The following is a 14,844-nucleotide window of genomic DNA, read 5'->3' as shown; positions in this document are numbered from 1 at the left end:
CGTAACAGAAATCACTATTACACACAAAATACCAGCCTCCAAGACAAAAGTCATTTTTGTCCTTAATAATGATTAAATTACTTTTATTCCCATTTAAAATATACAACTCTGAAAAATTTTGCATCATACATTCAAATATGAATTGCATTCTAAGTGTCCTGATATCCAGGTATCCTGTCGCTGGCCAGTGTAATACAATAATCTCTCAACACTTTACTTATGGCCACAGGAGAAAATTCTCCAGAAATAAACATTTATTATCTGATATTGCAGCTTCTCCTTAAACACTTACAGTTACAAATCAATTTCAGTAGGTCTCTGCTTCCTAAACACTGCTTCTTGTTCCTGTAAGAAAAAAAATCCACAAAGATTCCCAAAAGGGCAAAAAAGTCAGCTATTTTAGAAATAGCATTAATAAGAGTTGATTCAGCAGTGTCAAAAATAACCATTAAAGCTAGTATTACCACTCAAAAGCGGCTCAAGCGAGCTCACTAACAATGCCATGAACCTTAACAGTCTTTAAGAAGTAACTTGAAAACTTTAGAAAAACATTGCTACAAACAGTATCATTAGTAACAGCAGTACTGTTATAGACACTTAGTACCATGGCAATGAGGCATAACCTATGGCCCCCTTGAAAAAGCACTGCTACAGTAAAGTCCTTACGGTAAGGTTTTGATAAATTTTCAAAGGGCATATTGACTTATTTAAACCTTAATAACTGCCCCCTGCAGGGTACACAATGAAATCCACTGCTCCACTTTGAGGTGAGTGTTATTACTGCACAATTTGGTGTTATTTATAGAACACCAATGATCTGACAGGCATTTGTTAGACCATAACCTCCCTGCTCTGCAGAGCTCCCAGTCTTCACTAACATACAAACACAGCGGGGAAAGCATGAGCCGGCAACAGCAGCAAGTGTCGTATGGTGTATTAAAACTGCTAATGGATAGGTAGGAGAGCAGAACAGGAGGAGGGAAAAAAAGTCACTTTTTAAATCTGTAAGTTTGCTCAATTTTACAGGCTGCACAATGTGTAGAAAAAAAATCTAATTGCAATTAGCACTAATTTAACTTAAGCCAACATCTGCATTACTGTATCAGGACCAGAGAGAAAGTGTTTATCAGTGTATTAAAAAACGAAGTTAACAGTTTGCTGTCATATCCTCGCTTAAGAGAGAAAAATCAACACGGGTCTTTTAAAGTTGATAATTTTTATTTACAGTTTTGTTGGCAAAAGGCGGTGGGAAAGTTTAAAACATTTTAAACGGAGGGCACCGTATCGCTGTACTGTATGATATATCAGTTCACAATCTGTATTCTCAGCATCCAGCTGATCAAGTAAAGCTAATCAGAACTTCAAGAAGCACAATCTGCATCAGCTCCATTAGTATACTGCCTAAAAATACTTCAGGCAGTTTCTAAATCAATACAATCACTATTAAAAATGAAGTTCTGGTAAAGAACGTTCCCTTTGATTTCATACTGTACCTGGTATCAACATGCCCACTTACACCTGCACACTGGCAAAGCAGTTACACTTCCTACTTTTAGTTGAAATATACCATCTAATTTTCTGCTGTCAGGTAATTACGAACTACTCTGAATATTTTGCTGTGATCATAGTCAAGATTGGAGTAGATGAGACTGAAAGAAAATACTCCTGGTATATCACATGCCCATCAGAATCAGCTGGGTAACCATAAACATCCTGTTTAAGAATTCTATTCAAAAGGGAGAAAAAAATGTAGTCAGTTTTCACTTTGTCACATAGATTTTAATCCGCACCTGAGCTTTTTAATTCATTCTTCTAAATCAAGAGTGTTTAGTTCTTCTTCTAGTTCATCCAAGTCCTCGCCAGTAAAAAGATTTTCATCAACTGGAACTGCATCAATTACTCCGTTTTCCAACTCCCCATCTCCATCATTATCTTCCTCTAAATCGTTTTGCTCACTGCTGTTTATCTCACCACCAGAAGCTTCACTTAATTTATTATCTGAAAATAACAAAAATATTGATTTTACACATGTCAATGTCAAAAATTTCTTAATCACTAGTTCACAATCCTACTGAAGAGGCTTTGAAATTTTTGAAATCATCACTTCTTTATATAGTTTCAATTTACATATGTGAACTTCTATAGGCTAAATTGCATGTATCCAATTAATACACACGCTTGGATCATTAATTAGAACAGGTTGAAAAAAACAGAAACTCAAATACTAACTACTATTTCTGTAACTGGGTCAAACAATGAGTTACTCCCAATTCAACATCTGCACTTTAAAGACTCGGGTTAACCTTAAAAACTGGGGTATGCATTCCACAAGTGCAGAAAGATAACGTCTTTACTTGAAGAAATTACAAGTTAATCTAAGATAGATACAAAAATATTAAGAGAAGCTTGGATTTTTTTGATATTATTCATTTGGTTGTTTACAAAATATGAAAAGAAGGGGGAATTGCCCAAATAAACAGGTGTTGCATGGATTTTCTTAAAGTGGCAAAACACACTACCTTTTATTTCAAGTTGAATTTCAGAAAAATGTGAAGTGTATAGCATTTGCTAGAAGCAGTACCTATAGTAACGACAAACGCCATGATCATATATTTTTTAAATAAATAAAATAACAAATGATGCTTTTTGGAGAATCAAGAACTCATTTCTACCTGCTTTTTGGGAAGCATTTAACAATTCATTCCCTTAAAAGTGACGCCTAAATAATGAACTTACCATCTCTTTCTATTGAAGTGTATGTGCTGAATCGCTCAGGACTAGCCACAGTAATACCAGTCTCATCGACAGCCTTCGGGACATACAGGCTCAAATCTACATCATTTATGCACACGGGATCTTCCACCTGAAAAGTACACCAAGATGCTCTCTATAAATGACGCTTCCACAGAAATTCTAATTTCAGCGGTTTTTCTACAAATTTTTTCATCTTCCTTTTGACACCAAAACTGAGAAAATATATCCTGTAGCAGTGTTCAATTATGAACACAGTGCAGTTAATATGCTGGAAGAGTTGCACTCTCAAATTAAGTTTTAGTAAGCTCTCCAAAAAAACTTACAAAGCTTGCATGTAAATTGCAATATTGTAACTTGAAATATTATTTGAATTACCAATGTTCTTTACCTCATCGTCTTCTCCTGTTCCTTGAGTATAGCGGGTATCATCTGCTTCTTCATCGTCTGCATCAACCAACTCCGGTCGGAACTCAAATACTTCGCGTCCACTAATCTATTAACAGAAAGAAATTTAATTTATTACTTCACAGAATTCTAACTGCCATTAAGGAAAATGAAAGAAAAAAACAAAACAATTCCAAGGCAGCTACCTTAATGCAAAACTCATTTACTCTTTCTTCTTATATTAAGAATTGAAGTGTAGAACGTACCACCAATGCTTTGCCAGCTTTAAAGTCTGCTTTCCTCCTTTCCATATCTTGCTCAGCCTTATCAATTTTTTCTTGTCTTTTTCTTCTCTTCCATGCAATGAAACACTCTAAAGTGATTTTGGTAACATTTGGTCCTAAGGCAGCACGCTGTCAAGTAAAAAGTCTGATTAATGGTAGAAATTGTTTCCAAGGGCTATATATCAAATTAAAGATTTAGATTCTGGAAAAGAGTAATTAATTAAAAACATTTCTTTCTAATTCCTTCTGCACTCTTACCACTGTTAAACATGCCCCATCAACATAAAGTTTGACTCCACGCACGATTTTCCAGTTAGTGAGATGAGTTGACATGAAAGCTAACACGAAAAGTGTAGGAGGAAAAACCAACGGCATTAGTTTAGGTTCTCCTCAAACTGACGCTGACAGGCAATGGTGCCAGAAGCAGAGCTGAAATGTCTTTAGGAGGCCCTGTTCTTAGTGCTGCTTCCTCATGACTGAGTTATGTGACAACCAAGAAAGCAGTGAACTGGGGATAAGGAAGACCCATAGAAGCAGTTGTAACAGATAAAAACAGAAATAGCAAGAAAGAGAAAGCCCCTAAAACAGGATTAGGGATATCCACCCTAACAGTAAATATTCAGACCTAATTTAGAAAATTACTTACTGAAATAAAAAACATTAATTTAATTAAAGTAGAGTTAATTGCTACGTGTCCCTCACCCTAGCCCATAGAGCCTATAAAACCATTTTATACTTTTCAATTATTCATTAGGAAGTCATTTAAATTTTATCTTCTTTTCAGTATAATGAAAACAAACACCACCAACAGGTACCTTGTTGACAACTTTACCTCTTTTTCTATTAGATCTTCTAAGGAAATTTCATCTTGCTTTTCCTCCTTCTTTTTGTCTTTTTTTAATACAAAACCTGGAGGGAGCGCATGGCGATACATACAATTGTCTCCACCACCCGGACAGACCCAAAACCATCCATATTTGTTGTTTTCAATAGCATCAAGAAAATATTTGCAGACCTGCATAAAACAAAGATCACTAGCACTGCATTCTCTTTTCATTCCCGTTTATACTAGTATAGCTACTACATAAGTACAGTAAATCAGCCATGTGTGCTCAAAACTGAAGATAAGAAACGTGTGAAATGCACTGCTATTAAAAAGGGTAGACAAAGGAAGTGCAGCTAATTATCTAAAACTATCAGGTATTCCAATGGCTTTTTTCCCTTGTTATCAATCAATCTCAGAAAGACAGGATGACTCAGAAGACTGGCAACTGGGTACTTTGTAAACCGAGCAGCACATGTAAAAGCATGCTAACAATCTTTCTATTCCAGCCCACCAACACCAGTGTACTTTTAATCAAAATAAATGTAACCAGCCTCAGATGTTACATGTTCCAGCTCATGATCCTGAGGTAAAGATACACCATTCTGGAACTTTTCACAAGCAATTCGTAACACAAACACCAAAGTTTAATTTTTGCAAATTTAGGAAGAATCAACAGAATATGTAATTATTTGGTATTGAAAATAAGTAGTCCCAAAGAACAACAGAAAGGTATCATACCATTTAGTGCACAAACTAAAGAATACTCTTCAAGTCAGAGATCAGGAACTACAAATGACTGAACTAGCTTTTCTCTGCTGCTAACTAACACATACTACAACTCAATGAAAAAAAAGGACAAAAAGACATACTATTTGAGTTTTGGGTTTTTTCTTTTCCGCCTCACCATGCTTCTTGTTCACCACCTCTTCTAGCTTCTTCTCATCCCAGTTATCCATTGTATCTAGAATAAGACAACAGGTCATTTCACAAACATGCCAAACACTAAGTAGCACTGTCCTGTTGCTTTTCTCCTGAATAACAGCTTTAATAAGTAATTCTTACATTTTAGTTAATCTACAGAATGGGAAATAAATTCAGACTTCTGTAGTGAACTTGTCAGACTTTCCTATGATGCTCACAAGACCTTTTCCTCAAAAACCTTAGAAGCTTGTCTTTTGACATGCATGAAGTGTGTTTCAGTTAAAGACTAAGAAACATGTCATTCCATATGTACATTACCTGGAATAGAAAAGGGGAGAGAAGAACAAGATGACGGAATAAAAGTGAAGGCTGGACGCTAATGTCCAGAAGAACAGACAACATAACTTAAGGATTTAAAGAGATCATATCAAATTTTCAGTGTTAAAAAAACATGCCATCAAAAGAAGCAAGATTATTAATCACAACAGTAGGACAGTAGCATCTACAGGATCCAATCACACTCATGTAGGAAGACAGAAGCTAGAATTTACATAGGGTCAGAGACCTGATCTGTTGTGGAAAACCAGAATAATTTATTTTAATATAAGATCCCTAACCCTTGCTAAGGCAAAGTAAAAGCCAGAGTACTTTGCCAGCAAATGATTTGGGAAAAGGAAATGAAAACTCAGAAAAAAATCCCAGGCATCTTGAATTCAAAAACCGCATACAACTGGCAAACACTAGAAACAGTTCTGTCAGCCATGGTTGCTCATTACACTTGCTCCTTACGCACTCGCATTTTGGAGAACTTACACAAAATTAGCAATTACAATAAAGATCAAACACCATACAAACTGCTACTTGTATAACATAACACTTCACATAGCAGAGTTTAAAATAGACCATCCAAGACCATTATGTGATACTTTTTCAAAATATCTTCTAAAAAAAATACTTCCAAGACAGTTTTTAAAATCATGTTTCACTGTTGTTCTTCCTTTCAAACAGCAGTACGGGTTGCCTTGCTCTTCAGCATCATATAACACAACATAACTCGTTTAATCTTAAAAATCCAGTTGCGAAATCAGAATAGCCATCTTTCATCTATCATTTTATAGAAGCATTACATACCTTTTTCAAGGTCTTCATCTCTTGCATCAATGTAGACACTTCGTTTTTCACACTTCCTTTCCAAAGACAAATCATGAGAAAACTTGCACTTGTCTCCTTTAGTGCACTGCCCTTGCTTGAAGAAAGCACAAACTACAGATTTGGGATCAGCACCTGGGTGAAGAAAATCGTCAAATTTTAATAATTTTTATAAGCAAAACACTAATCTGGAGCAAAAGCTACATCTTAAAAGTTCTGACACACAATGTCTAGGATCCCATCTTTAGGATCTGCATAGAATGAAAACACATTGTTAAGCATTAAAATTATTTCACGTGGAGTTCATCACCTCTCCTTCCTTCAAGCAGATAAAAGTGTCATTACAGTTCATACACAGGGATATTTGCACTGAATTTCAAAGCTGACGTTTGACTATTTAAATCACTATGGTAGAAGCATGTGCCTGAACAAACTATTCACATAGTAGATATCACTCTATGCAAATTCTTCCCTGTACAACAAACTGTTTTTGCCTCTAATACATGTCAAAGCATCTTTTCAATGTCAACGTTTCTGTAACATAATCAGTAACATGCTATAATAAATTATATTAACCAAATCCATACCTGTTCAGATCATTTATTTTCTTTTATAAGTAAATCAGGTGGCTGGTCATAGCCTCCAAAATAAACATGTTACAATATGAACTATTCAACCACTAACTACAGTTCTGAAGTAAATAACATCACACTGACGTAATTATTTGACCACCAGGAAGTAAGAAATGAAAGGCAGTAGAAACATATCTACTGGACAAGTATTTATACCTTTCCTGTCAATATCAATATAGCCTTCAGTATTCTAAAGATCCAGTAACCCCACAGGAGTTCCTAATAAAATGCCAAGCAGTTACAGACAAAATACTCCGTACACTATATAAAGAAAGAAATGACCTATCTACTTGCCAGTGAGCTGGCATTTTTAGCAGGTTATTTTACCTGAAGTAAACATGTGAAAACAGAACATAAAGGAAGTTTCAGTTACTCATACCTTTGCTAATTTTCTGTGCAGCAACCACGGGCTTGAAGAGTTCATTTAATTCTTGTAATTCTTTTTTCTTATCTTCTTTCTTTAATTTCTTTTCACTTTCTGTTTGAGCAGCCTACAATGACCCCAATTTGAAATTATTAATAGAAAATTAGAATGCCATTACTCACTTTATATGAATGATAAATTAAAATAGCACAGCAAATCATTCTCAATTAGCAAGGGAGGGGAGTGCAGACAGGGAGCCTGTTTCTTCATTTCGCCGAACTCCTGCCCTTTTATGAACGGGGAACGCCATCTAGTGGCAGTGACATTTCAAACACAAAACACTTCAAACAGAACCCGTCAAAGGTCTGAGATGCTGGTACTACTGGATGGCATGCTGCTACCTCTATTCCACCATTACCAGCTAGTAAATCAAATGCAAGATGGACAATGAGGAAAGGAAAAGTTAGCTGCTCTTTTGTGATGCTTTAGCAGTGCAACTAATCTGTCCAGGTACCTCAAGATCCATGCAAAAAGCTTCTATTCTCATTTGCATCCCATGCGCTATTTTATTCTTGTCACATATACCACTAGCATATCCATGTATTTGTCTGTAGAAGTAGACAACTGCTTTTGGAACACTATTTGTTTAAACCTATATGAGCTCAACAAATCAATGTTTCAACAATACACAGTAATTTCTAAGCAAGAACATATTTTTATTAATTTAAGGTTTTAGAGGTACTCGGGGGGTAGGACTAAAAACCAAGTTCATCTAGGAAAGGAAAAGTTTGTGTAAAACATAAAAAAGTTGTCTCTGCCCTAACCTTTTGTGGATAAGCCAGAAAAGGCTTGTATCTAGTACCAGACTGGTACAGAAAGATGAAGACAGATGAAAAAGGACACAGTAGAAACACAGCACAATTAGCAGATTTGACTCATCCTTAAGAGAAGCTAGTGGGACTCCAACACAACTGAACAAATATTTAGGGTACATTATTGGTAAAATACAGTGTAATATTAAAAAGGAGCTTTGTTTTCATGATCAATTTGGTAACAAAGTGCCAAACTGTTTTACAATAGAATTGGTTTATTTAGTCCACTTACTGAATACTGTTTTACTGCAAATTCCCAGACCCTATTTTACATAGCATGAAGGCCCACACACAAGTACAAAAAAAAAAAAAGATCTGATTAAAAACAAAAAAGAACGGAGTTCAAGAAAGCTTTTGATTCACCCTAGGATTCCAGAAACATAAAGATGAAGAGAGTTGATTTGGTTTTTAAATCTTGACAGATTTAAATACTGAAAAGTATTTTACAAGATGAGACAGGTATAAACTGTCCTGAAACTAGCTTCTAACATCCACCAGTTAATAGCTAAGAGTATTTGAGAAACAAATTATTTTTGGCTGATTAATAATATTAATTATTAATTAATAATAATTTTTGACTGATATAGTATTATTGTAACTGCTACAGGATTCAGGGACTTGAGATAGAAATTTCAGGACTGCTTGAGTAACATCCATGTTTTCAAAGTGACATCAAATAATCCTTACCACTTCAAGAAGTTTACATGTCATGACATGAGCATCAACTTTAAAGTTGTATTTGACGTTTATTAGATTATCCTAATGTTATGTAAGGAATTTAGCACCATGACATCATGAGGTTAGCTGACGCAAATGTCATTATTCTGTAGGCTTATTCATATAACAGGAAGCTGCATGAATACCTAGCAGCTAACTTCTCTAGCACTGTAGCAGTGAGACCTGGCTTGCATCCATTAGAATAATATTTCTGTGAAATCTGTGCTTTCTGACTAAGCAAAACATTATAACTCAGCCACATCACATTTTACTTCACGATACAAAACAAGAGCAAAGCAGTAGTGGCAGTGGCTCCAAATTTCAGTTTCTCTGACCAGTTTATCAAGCAGACATGCAATTCTTAGACTGGTTTCCACTTGAAATTATAGTAAGTACTTCCACGGGTAGAACAACAAGCACATGAGAGTTTGTAACTGTTTCAAACTTTACCCCAATGCCCAACTTAATATGAATTATTTTTATTTTTCACAGTTTGCTATTTCTTAGATTAGGTGAGAATCAAAAAAGAAAAAAAGAGAAAGAAAGAATACATAACTGCACTTTTGCTGATCGTCAGTTTGCTACAATTACTTTCAGGTATGCCTTAAACTCGAATGTGCTAATATTGGAACACTATGTGTATAGATGCCCTCATCACTTCAGTGTGTTGTTTTTCTTTCCATAAAGAAAAAAACACTCATAGCCTGTATTAGCTGAGCCGTGAGTACCTGCGTAAAGACAGACAAGCTTTGCAAAGAGACTAGTCAAAAGGTGGTGTTTTAAACGTGACTAGTTACATCTGTGCTTGTCACAATACATCAGGTAACATTTCAACTTGTTTTCTACTCAAGTATTCTGTGACAATCAATATGTACAGTAAAGATGATTTCACTACCCAGTAGGAAAAGCGTTACAGATGTAATGCTTACCTGGCGTGGATTTTGCTGACCAAACTTAACCTGGTGAGTCACAGCCTTGATAAATTTCTGTTGTTTTGCACCTTTTTTGTTCTTTAAGCCAAAGGTTTTGTCCTAAAAGTCAAAAGATGAGCACAAATTATTTAAGACTAACCAACTGTTAGAACATGTTTAAGTTGTTACCAAAAAAAACCCCACCAACATAACAAAACCATTGCCACTCCTCTCAGGTTGTCATTTAAACACAAATATTTCATCTAGCAACATGACCAATCCAAGAAACAAGATGGACAGTATTCCCCGTTCCTACAGTCTTTAAGATTTGCTTTTCCAAAGACAGTACTAAATGCTGCTATTTGTGAGCTATTGCTTTTCTCCCCAAACCCACTCATGTCCAAATATTACTGCAAGTGCTTGCACGCAGTGTTTTAAGACTCCTCAAGACAAACAGGCAAGATCTTTTTGGTTACAATCCAAGCTACATCTGGGAAAAAAAAAAAAAAGAAAACCGAATAGTCATAAACACTGTTTTTTCCTTCTATCTGCTTGAAACCACTTACTATTTCCCTCTTCAAGTATTCATACATAAATCTTCGATCTTCATGTCATGCAGGTCAACGCTACCGCATTAAACATTTTCCTCTTTTTTCCCCAGTATTTTGTAAGCATTTCATTTTCTAACGGTACTGATTTAGTTAAGTGCTTCCCCCACATCAAGTCCAGACAGGTGTTTGTATATCCTAAACTCCGATGCAATAAGCTACTGTTTACACTGCCTGAGCCAATTCTTCCTCCATATCTTCAGTTTTATTGCTAGAGACAAGTTTCTATACCAAACCTATTAAAGTTTTCATTAGAAGAAAAAGGATGGCTCCATTTCACACATGTATCTGAAACAGAAATTGTTCTCTATAACTGAAATACCCACATTTAAAATCTATCTGTCCCTTTGATTTGATAGTTGTTTTTTTTTTCCCCTGTCTGGATCAAAGAACCGATGTTCATCCAGTGATACTAGCTTAGTTCAAACACACCTTTGGAAATCCTACCAATAAATAAATGTATTGGAAAAAGAAAACCATAGAAGAAACAGTTCCACAGGGACATGTTTTCATTTACATTGTATCACCTATCGACAGCAACTACAGCTAGGCCTCTGTTACTTTACACTAGTTTGAGTGCTCTGTAATGTGTCAAATTTATTTAGGAGAAAAGCCAAAATTCACATACTTGATTTCTGTGGCAAACGTCACATGCAGTCTCTGTATTCTGTTCATCAGAATCAGGTAACGCAGTGATTGTTAACAATGATATAAGTGGTTTGCCTTTCAGCCACAGTTGTTTGTTTTTTTTTTATGGAAAAGAAAATTTTCCTACATAGCTGGACTCAGCAAGAACATCAGAAACACTAAAGCCCACAGTAACAGAGAGTCTAACCTTAAGTTTCCAAATGAAAAACGCACAAACAATATTCTGCAACACTAGGTTTAAAGCACTTGTTTTACACACACCTGCTGCCTCACTAGCTGTCTTGCCAACAGATGCAGGCAAACATTTAGATTTGCATAACCGCTCTCCCCTTCCACTCTCAGCTTAATTTTTTGGATTGTATTTGCATGACTACGCTAATAACACACACAAACAGCCCTATTGCTTTTTTAAAGGTCTGGTTTTACCTAGGAACCAAACAGCAGAAATTTAAACAGGATACGAGATACCACCGGCTAGTCTGCAGGTAATTTTGCATTTAGCCTCTATGAAAGATTTTGCGAACGATACCTCCTTTGGCACACAGGCTGAGCTGTACGCAGAAAACCAGAGCTGCCTTTTGGATGGCGTGGGGAACGCCAACCCACCCCCTGGAGAGCTGGGCTCGGGGAGCACGGAGACGGGGGGGGGATAGGGAGGCTTGAGCACAGCGCTCCTGTCCGGGCCCCCTCGGTGCCAGAGCAGCTCTGGGCACAACGCACGCGGCTGGGAGCCGAAGGCGGTGCCGGGGGGCGGCAGGCAGCAACATGACAGCCCCACAAACCTCCCCCAAACGCGGCGCTCTCGGGGCCCGGCGGCGGGCCCGGGCCGGCCTCACCTCGATAATCTTCTCCTTCTTCTTCTGGTCCGCTTTCTTGCTGCCCCCCGCCGGCTGCTGCTGCTTCTTGGGGGGCATGGCGGGCAGAGGAAGCGGCTCAGCTGCCGCTGCGGGCGGGCAGTGAAGGAGGCGGCAGGGAGCAGAAGGAGGCAGGGACGGGACGGGACGGGACGGGACGGGACGCGCGGCCCGGCCGGGACAGCGCCGCCGCCGCCGGGGAGGCCGCACCGGAAGGCGGCGGGGCCGCGGGGCAGGCTGGGAAGGCAGCGCCCGGTGCGTCCCGGCAGGCAGCGCGCCGCCGGGCGGGGAGGCGCCAACTGCCCCGGCCCGCTGAGGGGCGGCCGCCATCTTGGGCGGTGGGGAGATCCCCTAAGGCAGCCTCCCGCAGCCTGTGTGAGGGCGAAGCGAGGCCGTGCTGCCAGAGGGGAGAGCTGGGGGAGCTTGCCCGCACTCTGACCGCAGCTGGATGTGATCCAGCTAGTGGTCGCTGTGCTGCTCGCCCTCACGGAGCACCCGAGTACCGAACTGCTGTGTGCTCGTGGGGAAATATGTCTTGTGGAGTTGAAACATGATAGTGTGTTGGTGCACGTTGATACCTTCTGCTGGTATCTGCCACATGAAAGAAAATAACTGCTCTGAGTGCGCTTTCCTGCTTAGTAATAGCAGCAGTTTCCATACTATGAGTATGTTAGACAATCTACAAGCTAGGCAATCACAAGTTAGAGAGAAAAACGCTCTCCCAGTCTACTTCAACTTTCAAGTAGTACCTAAACCTTATGTCAGCCACTCCCCACAACTCTGCGTTTTTCTTTGAAGACTGCCCCAAAAACTATGGTACTGAATTTTACGATTTTCAGTGCATTGAAACCCAGTTGCTAGGGCTTAAAGGGAAAGAATGTGCTACTGCAAAGAGCTTAGTTTGACCATTAACTACTCAGGGGAACTCTACTAAATAAACTATCACTTGTAAATAAGGAGTCTTTGCAGAAGGTAGGCTGTACCTCAGTGCAGTCAACCTGGGCCAGGTTTTAGCATGTAAAACAGTAGCAGCCTGCCCGAGAGAAGATAAACTTTTAGTTCATCTTCTTACCAAGTGCCAAGGCTGGATTTAGGTTCCTCCAAGAATGACATGTTTCCGTAGAAAGGGGGTAAGAACCCTGAATCAACTCCAGATGTGCATGTAGGTTTACCCTCCTGCACATACATCCTATGGATTTTCATAGCCTTGACATGATTTCTCTCTCAGGCTGTGGCTTGCACACATGTTCTGTGGTCTTTCCTCTAGCGTTGTCTTTCATTTGGTTTCATGAGATGGACTTTCACAGCTCTTTCCTTCACACACATGGATGAGTTCTTGCATCAGCAAAAAGTGCAAAGTTTTTGCACTATGGTAGCTGTTTGCAAGTAACTTTTATCTAGAATGACTTAAGATGTTTTAAAAAAAGTGGAACATACAGGGGGCTTTTCAGAATTCATATGTATACTATCCTGAGTTACCAATTTTTGATTTCTGAAAAGCATTGTGATATCAAAATATTATTTGTCGATATCAGATTATAAGGTCCACATGTTTTAGCCACCGTAGCTCAAATTTCCTTTCTCATTTTGACCAAGATGCTTAAGTCTTACTTCAGCATCATTTCATTCTTTGCTTAGTGTTTTTTTTTTTTTTCTTTCACTAACTTTGGTAGTTTCTGATACAACTTAAATCAAAAAATATTTTAACACCAAAGTATACTTAAAAAATGCAAATTCTCATGGACCTGAGGTAAGACAACAGGCAGTTTTACCAAGAGAGCTGTTCTTACCAGAATTTACACACCTGAAGATCTGCAACGTAAGCCATCCTATTATAAGCCATCCTATTAGTTTAAGAAAGGATCCTGGTTTTTCAATTGCTGAGCTAAATAACTACCAGCTATAATACGTCACTGCTTGCATGCTCAAAAAAAAAAAAAAAAAAAGTTTATCCTTGCCTCTTCTAATCACTAGATTAGCTAGCATTCCAAATAAAGAATTACTAAAGTTGCAAGCTGGAAGAACTTCGCTGATGGTTGGGAATTTGAGACTAGTATTTCTATACCTTCACTAGCCTTACTGACTTGCAGCCTGTGTGCCCCTGACATATACTCCATCTGGAGTGCATTGCATACATCTCCTTTTGCAGTTTTGTGGCCTGGATGTGACCATTTGAAATACATCACACCACCTGAAGTGCAGTTGCTATAAACTACCAGAGACAGCAAGATAATTGAGGGTCTTGGTTGTCTGTTTCCAAATGTACTTCTTTATGAAATACATACTTAAAGGGGTTATCCATCTCAGCTTGAGTAACAGCATTTTATTTCAAGTTCCTGGAAGTTTATGCAACTTGGTTCTAGCTGACATCCACCATTAGATTTAGAACTAGCTGATGCTCAAATTGTGAGCTAATACAAATCACTGTTACCTACGACATTTCATTTTAAAAGGTCTTAAACTAACAATAGAGATACCAGTTGAGGTAATTCTAGTTTCTTGATTTTTTTTTTCTTTTTTGTACCATGAAAATTAAGATCCTTACTGTAGTTCTTACTAACACCAATTGCTTTATGAATAATTGAATGAATAACAAATGAATAATTGAATTTAAAATGTTTATGTGTAGCTCAAGCACCTATTTTACTTTTCAAATTGTTTCACCATGTTATGTGTGCATCTTCCACAAATAAAAATATAAGCCAAATTTAATGCATTGTACTGGTCTTTCCAGTGAAATAAAAATGTTACCATGTACTTATGCTAAATGAGAAAGTTAAGTGAGCATGAACTTACAAAAGCACAGCCAAAGAAATGCAGTTGGCATTTGGTTCTGAACAAGGAACAGCTTTCACTAGCATCAGAAAATCTTGTTGCTTCTAATCCTTAGGTATTGCTTTTGCATTTGAATAATTCATCC

The 14,844-nt window shown here is 37.9% G+C and overlaps 1 protein-coding gene across 2 annotated transcripts; it reads right to left on the bottom strand.

Annotated features, from left to right (window-relative positions):
• Positions 1 to 30: 30 nt before the first annotated feature.
• ZC3H15 (zinc finger CCCH-type containing 15) lies at positions 31 to 12,157 on the bottom strand. Of its 2 annotated transcripts, XM_083842907.1 has the most exons (11): positions 11,907 to 12,157; positions 9,833 to 9,934; positions 7,330 to 7,441; positions 6,301 to 6,453; positions 5,118 to 5,209; positions 4,255 to 4,437; positions 3,405 to 3,551; positions 3,143 to 3,247; positions 2,737 to 2,863; positions 1,791 to 1,998; positions 31 to 345 (listed from the first exon to the last, which is right to left on the bottom strand). In XM_083842907.1, the coding sequence occupies exons 1-10, from the start codon at positions 11,982 to 11,984 to the stop codon at positions 1,805 to 1,807; spliced, it is 1,293 nt and encodes a 430-aa protein (XP_083699033.1). In that variant the 5' UTR covers positions 11,985 to 12,157; the 3' UTR covers positions 31 to 345; positions 1,791 to 1,804. The 2 variants fall into 2 exon arrangements, with proteins under 2 accessions (XP_083699033.1, XP_083699032.1); XM_083842906.1 differs by lacking the exon at positions 31 to 345 and having other exon boundaries at positions 1,200 to 1,998.
• Between the last annotated feature and the right edge of the window lie 2,687 nt (positions 12,158 to 14,844).

The sequence above is a fragment of the Anser anser genome (assembly GCF_964211835.1).
Source record: "Anser anser genome assembly, chromosome: 6".
NCBI lineage: Eukaryota > Metazoa > Chordata > Aves > Anseriformes > Anatidae > Anser > Anser anser.
The sequence above is the reverse complement of the archived record's forward strand: the minus strand, read 5'-3'. Positions and strand labels throughout refer to the sequence as shown.